Here is a 17,464-nt window from a genome sequence, read left to right as displayed (position 1 = left end):
GTGTGTGTGTGTGTGTGTGTGTTGCATGGTGCTTTGTGTTGTGCTCTCTGTGTTGCATGTTAAGGTAATGTGTTTTGTGTACGTAAATATGTATGTGTGTTTGTTTGTTTGTATATAGTCATGTGTTTCTTTGTGCGTGTCCTACTTCCAGCTGTGTGGTGTGTGTGTGTGTGTGTGTGTGTGTGTGTGTGTGTGTGTGTGTGTGTGTGTGTGTGTGTGTGTGTGTTTTAATTTCTAAAGTTTTATCTTGTTCCGAAGTCCCCCCCCTCCCTCCTGTGTGTGTGTGTGTGTGTGTGTGTGTGTGTGTGTGTGTGTGTGTGTGTGTGTGTTCGTATGTATGTTTTCTTGCATGTTACAATTAGCTAAACCTTAAAAACGAGATGAGTTTTGTGGGATGAAATTGCACTCACACACACACACACACACACACACACACACACACACACACACACACACACACACATGCACTTCACCTGTATAATATTTCAAGACAAACATACAAAGAAGATAAAAAAAAATGGCTATGCAAATTAGGATTCAAGACTATTATTGACACAGAACTCCATCTCTTGTTCTCTCTCTCTCTCTCTCTCTCTCTCTCTCTCTCCTATCTTTATTTCCCTTCCTTCCGTTCCTCTTCCCCGTTTTCTCTCGTCTTGCGTCTCCCTTTCTATTTTTTTATCTTCATTTCCCTTCATTCTCTTCCGGTTTCCCTCTTCCTCTTTATCTTTCCTTCCTTGCTCTTCCCTTTCTTCCCTCCTCCGTTTATCATTCTCCGTCTCTGCATTTCCTTTCCTCCTTTCCCTTCTTTCTTTCCTCCTCTACCTTCCTTTACTTTTCCTTCCTCCCTTCCCTTCTTTAATTCCTCCTCTTCCTTCCTTTACTTTTCCTATCTCCTTCCTTTACTTTACCTATCTCCCTCCTCTTTCCCTTCTCTCCATTTTATCTACCTATTCCTTACATACCCTTTTCCTCCCCCTTCCTTTCCTTCCCCCATACCGAACATTATACAATCCCCCCACTTGTAATCCCCACCTTTAATCCCCAGCCCTCATCCCCATCCTCAATCCCCTTCGCTAATCCCCGCCCCCGCTCCTCCACAGCCTCCTACACGGGTTCCAGCAGCGAGGAAGATGAGATCTCCCCGCGCGAGAAGTCCCAGCGGAACAGCAAAGGCTCGTCGGACTTCTGCGTCAAGAACATCTCCCAGGCCGCCTTTGGACGCAGGGAGATCGAGATTGCGGAACAGGGTGAGTAACAGAAGGGTGAAGGGAGAAGGGAGAGGGAAAGAGGAGGGTCACAGGGGAGGAAAGAAGGGTGGGGAAGGAAGAGGGAGTGGAAGAAGGTCGAGAAAACGCAGGGTATGTGGAAGGGTGGAAAGAAGGGAGGGAGAGGGATGGAGGGAGGGAAGGTGACGGGTAGTTGCAGGGTGAGTAGGGAGGGAAGAGAGAAAGAGAAGGGGGTTACAGAAGAACGGGAGGAGAGTGAAATGAAAGGGTGGGTGAAAGAGAGTAAGGTAGAGGGGGAGAATAATGGAAGATAAGGGTAGAAGGGAGAAGAAAGATGAGGGGGAGAGGTGAAGGAGAAAATATAAAAGGGAGAAGGGTGAATGGGTTGAAAGGTGGAGGAGAGAGGTAAGGGAGAGTGTGTGAGAGGATGGGAAAGGAGTGAAAGGGTAAGGGAGAAAGGGAGAAATAAAGGGAGGGTATGTGAGAGGGTGACAAAGGGTGAAAGAATACTGGAAGGCAAGAATGAGTGACGAAGGGAAAGTGAATGGATTAGGAGGTGAAAGGGTGAGGAGGAGAAAGAGGGAGAGGAGGAGGAGGAGGAAAAAGGTTGAAAAAAAAGGAGTGGAAGAGAAAGGATAAAAAAATACTGCGAACTTTTGCGTGTAAAGAAGTTTTTGAGTGTGTGTGTGTGTGTGTGTGTGTGTGTGTGTGTGTGTGTGTGTGTGTGTGTGTGTTAAAGGAAAGTTGTCAAGGAGGAAGGAGGGAGACAACAAATTAAAAAAAAAGAGGAAAGTGGAGGAAAGAAGAGGAAGGAAAAGAAGAGAAACGAAGAGAAGAAGAGGAAGAAAATCACAGAACAGAGAGAGAGAGAGAGAGAGAGAGAGAGAGAGAGAGAGAGAGAGAGAGAGAGAGAGAGAGAGAGAGAGAGCGGAGTTATGGATGCAAAAGTGAGATTAAGTATGGAAATGAGTAGAGAGAGAGAGAGAGAGAGAGAGAGAGAGAGAGAGAGAGAGAGAGAGAGAGAGAGAGAGAGAGAGAGAGAGAGAGAGAGAGAGAGAGAGAGCATTAGCATCCCATTTTAACATGGAAAGAAGAAAAAAGGGTCGTGTGTGTGTGTGTGTGTGTGTGTGTGTGTGTGTGTGTGTGTGTGTGTAATTACCCGTGTCTCGCCTGTCTGTTTAAAACTCATGATTGGTGGGAGGATAAGCATTCTCTCTCTCTCTCTCTCTCTCTCTCTCTCTCAACCTGATATCTTCCTCAACTGCTGCACTTTTAATCCATTTAATTTTTCTCCATTGTCTCTCCTTTCTCTCCCTCCTCCTCCTCCTCCTCCTCCTCCTCCTCCTCCTCCTCCTCCCTCCTCCTTCCTCTCCTCTCCTTCCTCCCCTCCTTCTCCTCCCCTCATCTCCCCCTCTCTCTCCCCCTTCTCTCTCCCTTTCTCTTCTCTCTCTCCTCTCCCCCTAACATTCCCTCCCTCCCTCCCTCTTCTTGTTCCCTTTACGTCACACACACAGAGAGAGAGAGAGAGAGAGAGAGAGAGAGAGAGAGAGAGAGAGAGAGAGAGAGAGAGAGAGAGAGAGAGAGAGAGAGAGAGAGAGAGAGAGAGAGAGAGAGAGAGAGCATTAGGAGTGATAAAAACGTAAACAAGCAAGAAAAAAACATTATTGGATAAATTTACACTAATGATGAGAGAGAGAGAGAGAGAGAGAGAGAGAGAGAGAGAGAGAGAGAGAGAGAGAGAGAGAGAGAGAGAGAGAGAGAGAACAATAGACATCCCCTTCTCACTCACTCTCTCCTTTCTTCCATTCATGTATCACGAGTATATATTCCTAAGACTTGAAAGGACTCAAACAAAGAAAAAAAAGACTCTGAAAGGGTTAATGTTCAGTCTGTTAAGAGAAAACATGAAATCACCGGCTGACAACGTGTTCTGACATGTCTTAACGGGAAACGGAACCTACCCTATAACCACCTTTTTTCCCCTTACCGAGAGTCGAAGTAGTGTCCATTCTTCCTCCCCTCATACAATCTAACCACCTTTACAACCCTTATCCAATCACTGTACACCTTTCCAACCCTTACCGAATCACTGTACACCTTTACAACCCTTACCGAATCACTGTACACTTTTCCTACCCTTACCGAATCATTGTACACTTTTCCTACCCTTATCCAATCACTGTACACCTTTCCTACCCTTACCGAATCATTGTACACTTTTCCTACCCTTACCGAATCACTGTACACCTTTCCTACCCTTACCGAATCATTGTACACCTTTCCTACCCTTACCGAATCACTGTACACCTTTCCTACCCTTACCGAATCACTGTACACCTTTCCTACCCTTATCCAATCATTGTACACCTTTCCTACCCTTACCGAATCATTGTACACTTTTCCTACCCTTACCGAATCACTGTACACTTTTCCTACCCTTACCGAATCACTGTACACTTTTCCTACCCTTACCGAATCATTGTACACCTTTCCTACCCTTATCCAATCACTGTACACCTTTCCAACCCTTATCCAATCACTGTACACCTTTCCAACCCTTATCCAATCAGTGTACACCTTTCCTACCCTTACCACCTAACTACCCAACCACCTAAACACCACGTCTTCTCCCCTCACCTATATATACCTCTCCTCCCCTTACTGAGATACGAACCAGTGACCACCTCTCCTCCTCTACACATTTTAACCACCCACCCACGTCCCCTCCCCACATACAACAGGCTCTCTTCCCCTCACATAGATTCGAACCTGCGTCCACCTATCATCCCCTCATACACTACAGCCGCCTAACCATAGCGGTGGAAGAGTGGAGATGATAGTTTGTTTTTAAATTAGCGAGTGGGACAGCATAGGGCGAGGGGAGTTTGCTGGCCTGGGAGATAGGCTTTGGGGAGATTTTTTTTTTTCGGAGGGGTGAAAGATTTGAGAAGCTGGTGAACTCTTGCATATGGGATTGGGATACTATGATTTACCTCTTCCCCCCACAGCATCGGCTAGTGGGAGATTTTTTCGGAGGGGTGAAAGATTTGAGATGCTGGTGAACTCTTCCATAAGGGATTGGGATACTATGATTTACCTCTTCCCCCCACAGCATAGGCTAGTGGGAGATTTTTTTTTCGGAGGGGTGAAAGATTTGAGATGCTGGTGAACTCTTGCATAAGGGATTGGGATACTATGATTTACCTCTCCCCCCACAGAGATGCCGGGAATCGTGGCCTTGAGGAAACGAGCGGCCGACGACAAGCCTCTGAAGGGCGCCAAGATCGTAGGCTGCACGCACATCAACGCCCAGACCGCGGTGAGTGCGTGGGTACGGATGGGGAATGGGGGGAAAGGGGGAGGAGGTGTATGGGGAAGGATGGGGAAAAGAGAGGAAGGGGGGTTGGAAGTGGGAAAGGGAGGGGAAAAGGGAAAAGGGGGGAAAGGTAGGGGAAAAGGGAGGAAGGGGGAAAGGTGGGGAAAAGGGAGGAAGGGGTTGAGGGGGGTTGGAAGAGGGGAAGGCCAAGGAAGAAAAAAAAAAAAGAGAAAGATGAAAAAAAAGTAACAAACGAAAGGAAATGGGAAAATAAAAATAAAAATAGGAGAGAAAGAGAAAGAGGAAACAAACAGCATGGAGGGAAAAAGGGAAGAAGAGAGACAGAGAATGAAATAACTGACGGAATGGTGATAAAGGAAGGAAAGAAGAGGAGGAGAAGGAGGAAGAGGAAGTTGAGTTTAAGGATGGGGAAGAGAGGAGGAAGGGAAGGAAAAGAGGTCATTTTCCTTCTTTTGGGGTAAAGGATAATGAATTTTTAGTTGGGTGAGGAGGAAGAGGAGGAGGGGGGGGAGGAGGAGGAGGAGGAGGAGGAGGAGGAGGAGGAGGAGGAGGAGGAGGAGGAGGAGTAATGGCAATAATAAGAAGAGAATGCTAATGATGATGGAGAAAACAGGAAGGAAGGAAGGAAGGAAGGAAGGAAGGAAGGAAGAAAAAAAGACAGAAAGAAAGAAAGGAAGGAAGGAAGGAAGGAAGGAAGGAAGGAAGAAGAAGAAGAAAAAGATGATGAAATGAAAATGAAACAATTGGAAGGGAGGGAAAGGGGGAGAAAGAAAGGAAGGAAGGAAGGAAGGAAGAAAGGAAGAAAGGAAGGAAGAAAAAAAGACAGAAAGGAAGAAAGAAAGAAAGGAAGGAAGGAAGGAAGGAAGGAAGAAGAAGAAGAAAAAGATGATGAAATGAAAATGAAACAATTGGAAGGGAGGGAAAGGGGAAGAAAGAAAGGAAGGAAGGAAGAAAGAAAGAAAGAAAGAAAGAAAGAAGAAAAAGATGATGAAATGAAAATGAAACAGTTGGAAGGGAGGGAAAGAGGAAGAAAGAAAGAAAGGAAGGAAGGAAGGAAGGCAGGAGGGAAGGAAGGAATAAGAAAAAAAAATGATTATGAAAGGAAAATGAAAACAGTAGGAAGGGAGGGAAAGAGGAAGAAAGGGAAGGAAGAAAGGAAGGAAGGAAGGAAGGAAGGAAGGAAGGAATTAAGGAGGCAAGCAAACAAGAGCAGGAGGAGGAATTAATGCTTTATGTTAAGGAAGAGGAGGAGGAGGAGAAGGAGGAGGAGGAGGAGGAGGAGGAGGAGGAGGAGGAAGAGGAAGAGGAAGAGGAAGAGGAGGATGTATAATTGTGTTTACTGACAAAATTTAGGTTTTTATGAATGGAGAAAGGTGAGAGGAGGAGGAGGAGGAGGAGGAGGCTTTGTGATAGAGGAGGAGAGAAAGAAAGAGAGTGAGTGCGTTAGAGAGAGGGGAGAGAAAGAGGAGGAAACAGGAGAGGAAGAGAGAGAGAGAATGGAGTAGAGAGAGAGAAAAGAGGAGAGAGGAGGAAATGGAGAGAAAGGAGAGAGAGAGAGAGAGAGAGAGAGAGAGAGAGAGAGAGAGAGAGAGAGAGAGAGAGAGAGAGAGAGAGAGAGAGAGAGAGAGAGAGAGAGAGAGAGAGAGAGGAAAAGGAGGACAAGAGGGAGGAAAGGAGGGATGTATTGATATGTCTGGAGATAGAGAGGAAGGAAGAGGAGGCGGAGACGGCGGCGGAGGAGGAGGAGGAGATATTTTTAGATTTGTGGAAGAGGAAAGACATTAAAGAGAGGAAGCACGAATTTCCTCCTCCTCCTCCTCCTCCTCTTCCTCCTCCTCCTCCTCCTCCTCCTCCTCCTCCTCCTCCTCCTCCTCCTCCTCCTCCTCCTCCTCCTCCTCCTCCTCTCCCTTTAGTCCAATTATCCGTCACTATTTAATATTATTACGGTCACCCCCTTCCTCCCTCCCTTCCTCCCCCTCCTCCATTACATCTTGGAGGAGGAGGAGGAGGAGGAGAGAGGGAGGAGGAGGTAGGAAGGTAGGACTCAAGAGGAAGGGGAGGAGGAGGGGAAGAGCTAGAGAGAGAGGAGAGGAGGAGGAAGGGAAGGAAGAAGAGAAGGAGAGAGAGAGAGAGAGAGAGAGAGAGAGAGAGAGAGAGAGAGAGAGAGAGAGAGAGAGAGAGAGAGAGAGAGAGAGAGAGAGAGAGAGAGAGAGAGAAGAGGGGAAGAAAAAAAAGGAAAGGAGGAAGGGGAGGGGAGGAAACATGGGTAGGAAAGCATTAAGTGGATTACATGAAGAGGGAAGCAAAGGAGGAGGAGGAGGAGGAGGAGGAGGAGGAGGAGGAGGAGGAGGAGGAGGAGGAGGAGGAGGAAGGTGCTCTTAAAGTTTCATGTTGGAGTTATTTAATGTTTATTTTGGGAGGGGAAGAGGAGGATTAAGAGGCTGAGAAGAAGAGGAGGAGGAGGAGGAGGAGGAGGAGGAGGAGGAGGAGGAGGAGCCAGAAGTAAAGCTGAAGAAAATTTGATCTCCACTTTCATTCTTATTTACTTTTTATTATTATTATTATTATTATTATTATTATTATTATTATTATTATTATTATTATTATTATTATTATTATTATTATTATTATTATTATTATTATTATTATTATTATTATTATTATTGTTATCATTATTATCATTTCATTTATTTCCTTTGATTTTCTGACATGCTTTTGATGACGAGGAGGAAGAGGAAGAAGAAGAGAAAATTAGAGGAGGAGGAGGAGGAGGAGGAGGAGGAGGAGGAGGATAAAAGGTCTCCAAATCTTCCTCATTAATTTGTTTATGAGTGTTTTATTGCATCCCGTGTGTGTGTGTGTGTGTGTGTGTGTGTGTGTGTGTGTGTGTGTGTGTGTGTGTGTGTGTGTTGCCTAGTCACCCATCCGTACACATCATTCCACTCCCTTAATTAAAATCTCTCTCTCTCTCTCTCTCTCTCTCTCTCTCTCTCTCTCTGTATTTCCCTATTTCTCTATTTCCCTGTGTTTCTCTGTATTTCCCTGTATTTCTCTGTATTTCCCTGTGTTTCTGTATTTCTCTGTATTTCCCTGTTTATATTTCCCTGTATTTCTCTGTATTTCCCTGTGTTTCTCTGTATTTCCCTGTATTTCCCTGTGTTTCTCTGTATTTCCCTGTATTTCTCTGTATTTCCCTGTGTTTCTCTGTATTTCCCTGTATTTCTCTGTATTTCCCTGTGTTTCTCTGTATTTCCCTGTATTTCCCTGTGTTTCTCTGTATTTCCCTGTGTTTTTCTGTATTTCCCTGTATTTCCCTGTATTTCCCTGTATTTCCCTGTGTTTCTCTGTATTTCCGTGTTTTTCTGTATTTCTGTATTTCCTGTATTTCTGTATTTCCTGTGCATTTCTGTATTTCCCTGTATTTCTCTGTATTTCCCTGTGTTTCTCTGTATTTCCCTGTATTTCCCTGTGTTTCTCTGTATTTCCCTGTGTTTTTCTGTATTTCCCTGTGTTTCTCTGTATTTCCCTGTATTTCTCTGTATTTCCCTGTGTTTCTCTGTATTTCCCTGTATTTTTCTGTATTTCCCTGTATTTCTCTGTATTTCCCTGTATTTCCCTGTATTTCTCTGTATTTCCCTGTGTTTCTCTGTATTTCCCTGTATTTCTCTGTATTTCCCTGTGTTTCTCTGTATTTCCCTGTGTTTCTCTGTATTTCCCTGTATTTCTCTGTATTTCCCTGTGTTTCTCTGTATTTCCCTGTATTTCTTTGTTTTTCCCTGTATTTCCCTGTTTCTTTAATCCCTTCACCCATCTCTTCCTCCCTCCCTTCAACCCCCTTATCCCTTCCCCCTTTTCACACCTGTTTTTTCACACCTGTCTTCCTCCCCCAGGTGCTGATCGAGACCCTGGTGGAGCTCGGGGCCAGCGTGCGATGGGCGGCCTGCAACATCTTTTCCACCCAGAACGAGGTAGCGGCGGCGCTGGCGGAGGCGGGTGAGTGGCAGGAGGAGGAGGAGGAGGAGGAAGGGAGAGAGTGACGGAAAAGTGTGTATGTATGTTTATGTGGAGAGGAGGAAGAGGAGGAAGGGAAGGAGGAAGGGAGGAAGAGAGGGAGATGGAGTCGTGTGTGTGTGTGTGTGTAACTTCTGTCAGTGTGGTAATGTGGGAGAGAGAGAGAGAGAGAGAGAGAGAGAGAGAGAGAGAGAGAGAGAGAGAGAGAGAGAGAGAGAGAGAGAGAGAGAGAGAGAGAGAGAGAGAATGGAAAAGGGACAGAAGGAAGCGAGAGAGAGGAAGGGAAAGGGAGCGAGATAGAGGGATGCTGGGAAGGGGAAGAGAGGGAAGGGGAGGAAGGAATGGGGGAAAGGGAAGGGAACGGGAGGGAATGGCGTGACTTAAGTAATGGGATAAACCTTAGTAGTAGTGGTAGTAGTAGTAGTAGTAGTAGTAGTAGTAGTGGTAGTAGTAGTAGTAGTAGTAAAGTGAGTTATGCGCAGTGCCAGGCGATGTGTCAGTAAATGTCACAGGTAGAAAAAGGGGAGAAGGGGAGAGGAAAGAGGAGGGAGGAGGGGAGGGGAGAGGAGGAGGGAAGAGGGGAAGGGAGGGGAGGGGGAGGAAAGGCAAAGGACAGGTAATAAGTGAGAGAGAGAGAGAGAGAGAGAGAGAGAGAGAGAGAGAGAGAGAGAGAGAGATGTCTGTTAATAGCGGTAAAGATAGAGAGGGGAAGAGAGGAGGAGGAAGAGGAGGAGGAGGTGGAGAGAAGAAGTTAGGAGTCATTTGGGGATTGAGATGTTGTTACCAAGGCGAGAGAGAGAGAGAGAGAGAGAGAGAGAGAGAGAGAGAGAGAGAGAGAGAGAGAGAGAGAGAATAAAGAATGAAGAAGAGGAGGAAGAGCAAATAGGAAGGGAAAGAAGAAGGGCAAGGAGAAGAGAAGGGAGAGACAAAGGAAGAAAAAAGGAAGAAAGAGAAAGAGAGGAAGAGAGAAAACAGAAAGAAAGGGAGGAAGAACAATGGACGAGAGAGAGAGAGAGAGAGAGAGAGAGAGAGAGAGAGAGAGAGAGAGAGAGAGAGAGAGAGAGAGAGAGAGGAATAGACAAAGAAAGAGACTGGGATGGGGGAGGGAAGAATGCATAGGAGGGAAGGGGAGGAGGAGGGGAAGGAAGCTGCGTGATCAGACAAAGACGAAGAAGCCAGGAAGAGAAGAAGGGAAGGAAGGAAGGAAGGAAGGAAGGAAGGAAAGGGGAAGAAAGAGAAGAGGGGAGGAAGAGGAAGAAGGGGAAGAACAGCGGAGAAAGAGATAGAAAGAATAGATGAAAAGATTCGACTATGGTGTTAGAAAGGGGAGGAGGAAAGGGGAAGGAGGGAAGGGAAGGGGAAGAGATGAGAAGAAGGGAGATAGAAAGAAAGGGAGGAAGACCAATCGAGAGAGAGAGAGAGAGAGAGAGAGAGAGAGAGAGAGAGAGAGAGAGAGAGAGAGAGAGAGAGAGAGAGAGAGAGAGAGAGAGAGAGAGAGAGAGAGAGAGAGAGAGAGAGAGAGAGAGAAGATAGGGGGTGTGACATAAGAAAAGAGGAAGAGGGAGACGAAGATAGGGAAGGAGAAAGAGGAAAAGAAGGAAGGTAGAGGGAAAGAGAGGAAAAACAACTTGGAGAGAAAAAAAAATAGAAATAGGAATGAACTGTGACATGAGAAGAGGAAGAGGAAGAAGAGGGAAGGGGAAGAGAAGAGAGAGAAAAGGAAAATAGGAAGAGAGGAAGAGAGAGGAAAAAATGAATTGACAGTGACATAAGGAGAAGAGGAAGAGGAAGAGGAGGAAGGGGAGGAAGGGGAAGAAGAGGAAGGGGAGTCGTGATCCCACATAAACACCCAAGATTTTCAGTGTCCCAAACAGGTGCCAGACACACACACACACACACACACACACACACACACCTGAGATGGCATTTATTCACTCTTGTTGTTGATCTTCTTCCTCTTCTTCTTCTTCTTCTTCTTCTTCTTCTTACCGGAAAATCGTATAAACAGGGGTGAGGGCGAGAGAGAGAGAGAGAGAGAGAGAGAGAGAGAGAGAGAGAGAGAGAGAGAGAGAGAGAGAGAGAGAGAGAGAAGCTAAATCCCCCTCTGAGGCTGTATACGATTTGGTGTTGGTGGTGATGGTGATGATGGTGGTGATGATGGTAGTAGTAGTGAGGAGTCTTATAGTAATGGTGATAGTGGTCGTAATAGTAGTGGTGATGATGGTGTTAGTGGTGGTAGTCATAGTGGTGATGATGGTGATGATGATGATGGTGATGGTGGTGGTAATGGTGTTGACAGGGGAGGTGAGGGGAAGGATAATAGGGTTGTTTGTGTGTCTTTTCTTTGATCAGTGACTCCATTTCTCTCAATTTAGGACTAAACAGCGCGTGTGTGTGTGTGTGTGTGTGTATTGGCTGTCATGTGCATTCCTAGCTTCGTTTTTTATTGCATATCTGTGTACGTGTCAGTTAGAGAGAGAGAGAGAGAGAGAGAGAGGCAATCCACATTTTTCTTCCCAATCTTCGCAAATACCATGTCGTTTCTCTCTCTCTCTCTCTCTCTCTCTCTCTCTCTCTCTCTCTCTCTCTCTCATACCTGGCTAAGTAATGGCCTCACTGGTACACAAAGTTAGGTGTGTGTGTGTGTGTGTGTGTGTGTGTGTGTGTGTGCCCTTCCTTCCTTCTTTGCTTCGTTCCTTCCTCCCTTCCTTCTTTCCTCCCTTCCTTTCATATCTAACTGCCACTATGGTCTCTCCCCTTCCTTCATCCCTTCCTTCCTTCCCTTCCCTTCTCCAAAATTTCTTAACCCTCCCTTCCCTTCCCTTCCCTTCCCTTCCCTTCATTTCCCTTCTCTTCTCTACCCTTCCCTTCCCTTCCCTTCCCTTCTCTTCCCTTCCCTTCCCTTCCCTTCCCTTCCCTTCCCTTCCCTTCTCCAGTATTTTCCAACCCTCCCTTTCCCTTACTCTAAATCCCTTCCTTCATTCCCTCCCTCCCATTATCTTCTCTAATATTATTCCTACATTTCCTCTTCCTCCCTTCCTTTCTGTTTCCCCACTCCCTATATTCTCCCTCCTCACTCTCATTCTCTCCCTATTTCTGTCCTAACTTCACTCCCTCATATCTTCGTTTCCTTCCTTCTTTCATTCACCCATACCTTTCCCATTTCTGTTTTTACCTCATTCCCTCTCTCTCCTTCCCTATTTTCCCTTCCCTTCTCTTTTCATATATTTTCTAACCCTTCCTTTCCCTCACTTATCTTTCATCCCTTCCTTTCTTCCATTCATCTATACTTTAATTTCGTTTCCTCTCTACCTCCTCCTCTTACTCTCATTCTTATCTCCCTCATGTTCCTCATTCCCATAACTTCTTCCCCTCCCTCCTTCCTTTCCTCCCTCTCCTTCCTTATCTCCCTTCAGCCCTTTTGATCCCACCTTCCCAGTAAGCCTCCCCATATTCGCCCCATTCCTACATTTCCGCTTCCTTTCCCTTCCCTTCCTTCTTATCCCCCTCCACCCCCTTTAATCCCACCTTCTCCCTTCCCTTCACATCATCTGGTGTTTCCCTTACTCCCTTTTGCTCCCTTCACGATCATCCACTCCCTTAAACTCATTCCTACACTTCCTCTTCCTTTCCCTCCCTATTTTCCTTCAGCCCACTTTCTCACTCCTCTCCCTTCCTTCATTCCTTCACTATATCATCCACTCCCTTATTAAACTCATTCCTACACCTCTTACTCCCTTCCTTCTTATCCCCTTCCAGCCCCTTTAATCCCCCCCTTTCCTCCTTCCCTTCAGGCCACCCGGTGTTCGCCTGGCGCGGGGAGAGCGAGGAGGACTTCTGGTGGTGCATTGACCGCTGCATCAACACGGAGAACTGGCAGCCCAACATGATCCTGGACGACGGCGGGGACACTACCCACCTCATGCTGAAGAAGTACCCGGCCATGTTCAAGATGATTAAGGGTGAGTGTGAGGGTGTAGGGTGAGGGGCCCAGGGGGTGAGAGATTGGGGGGAGGGATTGAAGGAAGTAAGGTAAGGAAGAAAAAAAAGAAAGGATGGAAGGAAAAAAATGAAGATAGGAAGAATGGAGAAATGGTGTGTGTAGAGAGAAGGCAGGAAGGAAGTTGATCTGAAGTCTGGGTGGTCTTCAGGACAGCAATCTATTCATGTATTCATCACCTCACCAACTGAGTGGCTGAGTGGTCCGTGTGCAGGCGTGAGGTCCAGGAGAATGCAGGTGTGATTACTGCCCGCCACTACAAGCTGACAATTTTCAGTCATTGCCGAGTGGCCTATAGTATTTCCATGGGACACAGGCCGGAGGGGTGGGTGGTGGCGGCTTTGGGGTTAGTCCCGCCCCGCACCTTGCCACACACTCTCAACACCTCTTGCTTCCTCTCATATGTCAGCTATTTGCTACCTTGAAATGAATTTAATTAAAGAAGTGGATAATCCAATAAGGTCATATAGTGTTAAGATTGTTTCGATTTTAGGATAATAACAAAGACACTTGACAACGTTGGAATACAACATTGTCAAGTGTCGTGGTATTTATACAAAATTCATTTCAAGGTAGTAAATAGCTGACATATGAGAGGAAGCGAGAGGTGTTGAGAGTGTGTGGCAGGGTGCGTGGCGGGACTGACCCCACAGCCACCACCACCCACCCCTCTGGCCAGTGTCCCATGGAAATACTATAGGCCACTCGGCAATGACTGAAAACTGTCAGGTTGTAGTGGCGGGCAGTACTCACACCTGCATTCTCCTGGACCTCACGCCTGCACACGGACCACTCATCCACTCAGTTGGTGTGGTGGTGAATACATGAATAGATTGCATATAAAGTTTCTGATCAAAATATTTTCCTACAACCACTACCAGCAATTTTTTATCAGAGTTACAAATGTGTTTTATAAAGCCCAGTATTCATGTTCCCTTTGTTCCCCGCGTCCAGGCATCTGTGAGGAGAGCGTTACTGGCGTGCACCGTCTCTACCAGCTGAGCAAGGCAGGCAAGCTGACGGTGCCGGCCATGAATGTGAACGACTCTGTGACCAAGACCATGTTTGATAACCTCTACTCGTGCCGGGAATCCATCATTGACAGGTGAGACGGAGGAAGATAGGATAGATAGAAATGAAGGAAGGGAGAAGACAGGAAGCATTATAAGAGAACAGAGTAAGGAGGAAATGGAGATTGAATGGAGGGAACGAAAGAAAGGAGGAGAAGGAAGAAGGGAAAGACAGGAAAAGAGAAGAAAGGAGAGGCGAGGGAAGGGAAGGAGAGAAAGGGAAAGAAAAGAATGAAGGGGGAGAGAAAAGGGAAGAGAAAAAAAAGAAACGATGAAAGGAAGGAAGAACGAAAAGAAAGGAAGAAAAAAGTATTAAGATTAAGTGGGAAATGAAGTTTGGATGGAAGGAAAGAAAGGAAGAGGAAAAGTGAGGGGAAAGAGGGGAAGGCAGTGATGATGGTTGGGTTGAGGAGGGAAGGAGGTGGAGGAGGAGGACAATAGGTGAAGATGGGTTGAGAGGGAGGAGGAGGAAGAGGAGGCAGAGAGAGAGGGAGGTGTGGAGATGCCTAGCGGAGGGAGGGAACGATATGGAGGTGGTTAGGTTGAAGGAGGGAAGGACGGGAGGTGAAGAGGGAAGAGGGAAGGAGGAAGGAAGGAAGGGGGAAGGAAAAGGAAAGGAGAGGAAATGAAGGGAAAGTAAAGAAAAGAAGAGTGAGTTAAGAAAGTAGGAAGATATTGGAAGGGAAAGAAAAGAAGAAGAGGGAAGGGAAGGAAAGGAAAGGAAAGGGAAGGAAAAGAAAGAAGAGAAGGAAAGGAGAGAAGAAGGAGGAGAAGAAGGAGGAGGAAGGAAAGGGAGGAGGAGGAGAAGAGAGAAGAGGAGGAAGAGGAAGAGAGAGGAGGAAGGTGAGAGGAGGAGGGAGAAGGAGAGAGGTAGAGATGGGAGGAGAGGAAGAGAGAGAGAGAGAGAGAGAGAGAGAGAGAAGAGAGAGAGAGAGAGAGAGAGAGAGAGAGAGAGAGAGAGAGAGAGAGAGAGAGAGAGAGAGAGAGAGAGAGAGAGAGAGACAGAGAGAGAGAGAGAGAGAGAGAGAGAGAGAGAGAGAGAGAGAGAGAGAGAGAGAGAGAGAAGAATGATGAATGACACACACACACACACACACACAATACTGCAAAGACATATTCATATAAGAAACTGTTTCATGTCTTTGCAGTTTAGCATCAGGACAGAGTACTGCTCATGTAGTGTGTGTGTGTGTGTTTACCAACAACTAGGTAAATACACACACACACACACACACTGTACTGGTTAGCACCAGTACTCTTCCTAGTCTATATTAATGATATTCCAGAGGGAATATCATTAATATAGACTAGGAAGAGTACTGGTCAGCACCAGTATTGTGTATTTTGTATTGTGTGTAAACACACACACACACACACACACACACTGTACTGGTTAGCACCAGTACTCTTCCTGGTCTATATTAATGATATGCCAGAGGGAATAAGCAGCTACATGAGCCTGTTTGCAGATGATGCTAAACTGCAAAGACATATAAGAAACAGTGAAGACTGCAAGGAGCTGCAAGAAGACCTAAACAAGATTTGGAAATGGAGTCAGAAATGGGAGATGAAATTCAACGTGAGGAAATGTCATGTTATGGAAATGGGAAAAAGTGTAGAAAGACCAAAATGGACATATAAAATGGGAGATGGGGAAATATTCAAGAAAGTAAATGAAGAGAGAGACCTGGGAGTAATAATGCAAGATTATATGCAACCAGGAAGTCATATAAATCGGATCTTCGGTGATACATATAACATGGTGAGGGATATAGGCATAGCATTCCACTACATGGACAAAGAAATGATGAAAAAATTAATAACTACTATGATCAGACCTAAACTAGAATACGCGGAAACAGTGTGGTCTCCACATATGAAGAAACACATAATAAAACTAGAAAGAATACAGAGGATGGCAACAAAAATGGTTCCAGAACTGGAGGGACTGACATATGAAGAGAGACTAAAGGAAATGGACTTGCCAACACTGGAACAAAGAAGAGAAAGAGGAGACCTAATACAAATATATAGGCTATTGAGTAAAATGGAAGAAGTGGATAACGAGAAATTGCTACTAAGAGAGGAACCTTCCAGCAGGAATACTAGAGGACATAGTAAAAAGTTGAGGAAGGGAAGATGCTCAAGAGACATAAAGAAATATAGCTTCCCACAAAGAAATATAGAGGTTTGGAACAGATTAAGTGAAGAAATAGTATCGGCGAAGAGTGTGCAGAGCTTCAAGGAAAAGTTGGATAATTATAGATACGGAGACGGGACCACACGAGCGTAAGCCCAGGCCCTGTAAAATTACAACTAGGTAAATACAACTAGGTAAATACAACTAGGTAAATACAACTAGGTAAATACAGCTAGGTAAATACAACTAGGTAAATACAACTAGGTAAATACAACTAGGTAAATACAACTAGGTAAATACAACTAGGTAAATACACACACACACCATATCAATCAAGTGAGTTTGATGAGGAAGCAGAAAGAGAGGAAGAAAGAAAGGAAGAAGGAAAAAGAGGATAAGGAGAACAAGAAGGAAATGAAGCTTATAAGGAAGGAAAGGAAGGGAAGAAAGAGAAGAGAGAAGAGAGGAAGGAAGACAGGAAGAGGGGAAAAAGAGGAAATAGAGGTGGAAAGGAAAGAAAGGAGGAAGTAAGGAAGATAGGAAGGAATGAAGGAGGAAAAACACAGGAAGAATGATAAGATAACAGAATAAAAAGAAAATGGAGATTGAATGGAAGGAAAGAAAGAAAAAGAAAGGAAGGAGGAGGCAAGGAAGAAGGGAGAAAGAAAAGGGAGGAGAAAATAAAAAAGGAAGAAAAAAAGCAAAAAGATTAAACAGGAAACAAAGACTGGATGGAAGGAAAGAAAGGAAGAAGCAGAGGTGAAAGAAAGAAAGAAAGAATGAAGGAAAAAAGGAAAAGAGACGAAAGAAAAAAATAAGGAAGGAAGAAATTGAAGACTGGATAGAAGGAAAGAAAGGAGGTGAAAGAAAGAAAAGAATGAAGGAAAAAAGGAAAAAGAGAGGAAAGAAGGAAGAAAATGAAGTTAGCAAATGTATGTGAAAGAGAGAAAGAGACAGGAAAAAAAGGAAAGAGGGAGACAGAGAAAGGAGATAAAGAAGAAACAGACAGATAGAAGTAGAAGGAAAGAGGAGGGGGAAGGGGTGATGAGGGGAGTAATAGGACAGAAGATGAAGGGGAGCAAGATGATGTTTGACAGACTGTACAGGTGAGGGAGGCTCGTCATTGGCAGGTGATGGGCAGGTGAGGAGGGGAGGGAGGAAGGAAAGGGAAAGGAAGGGAAGGTAAAGAATGGAAAAGGTGAGTTAAGGAAGTAGGAAGATATTGGAAGGGAAAGAAAAGAAGGAAAGGGAAGGGAAGGAAAGGAAAGATTAGATAGAGGAAGGAAATGAAAGGAAAGGGAGAGAAAGGGGAGAAAAGGAGATAGAAGGGAGGGAATCGAAAAGAAAGGAAAGGAAAGGAAGGGAAAAGTAAAGTAAGGTTAGGTAAGGAAGGGGAAGGGAAAAAAGGAAAGGAAGGAAAGGCAAAGAAAAATGAAAAAAGAAAAGAGAAGAAAGGAAAGAGAGGGAAGAAGGAAATAGAAGGGGAGGAAATAAATGCATGGAAATTGAAGGTAGAGAAAGATATGTGAAAGAAGAAAAAAAATAATGATGTAGAAAGAGAAAAAGTACTGTAGATGGAACGTAGTTAGAGAGAGAGAGAGAGAGAGAGAGAGAGAGAGAGAGAGAGAGAGAGAGAGAGAGAGAGAGAGAGAGAGAGAGATCAAGGGTGGTCAAATA

General features: G+C 45.2%; 1 protein-coding gene across 6 annotated transcripts in view; it reads left to right on the top strand.

The window, feature by feature from the left end:
- Positions 1-17,464, top strand: part of LOC127008262 (adenosylhomocysteinase-like 1) — a 187,760-nt gene that overhangs the window by 154,568 nt on the left and 15,728 nt on the right. For all 6 annotated transcript variants that reach the window (XM_050880040.1, XM_050880036.1, XM_050880035.1 and 3 more), the window contains 5 exons: positions 1,104-1,250; positions 4,448-4,548; positions 8,457-8,559; positions 12,372-12,539; positions 13,532-13,682. In XM_050880040.1, the coding sequence (XP_050735997.1) occupies positions 1,104-1,250; positions 4,448-4,548; positions 8,457-8,559; positions 12,372-12,539; positions 13,532-13,682 (670 nt within the window). The remainder of the gene's footprint in view (positions 1-1,103; positions 1,251-4,447; positions 4,549-8,456; positions 8,560-12,371; positions 12,540-13,531; positions 13,683-17,464) is intronic.

The sequence above is a fragment of the Eriocheir sinensis genome, chromosome 37 (genome assembly GCF_024679095.1).
Source record: "Eriocheir sinensis breed Jianghai 21 chromosome 37, ASM2467909v1, whole genome shotgun sequence".
Taxonomy (NCBI): Eukaryota; Metazoa; Arthropoda; class Malacostraca; order Decapoda; family Varunidae; genus Eriocheir; species Eriocheir sinensis.
Note: the sequence above shows the minus strand (reverse complement) of the source record. Positions and strands in the feature narration are given on the sequence as shown.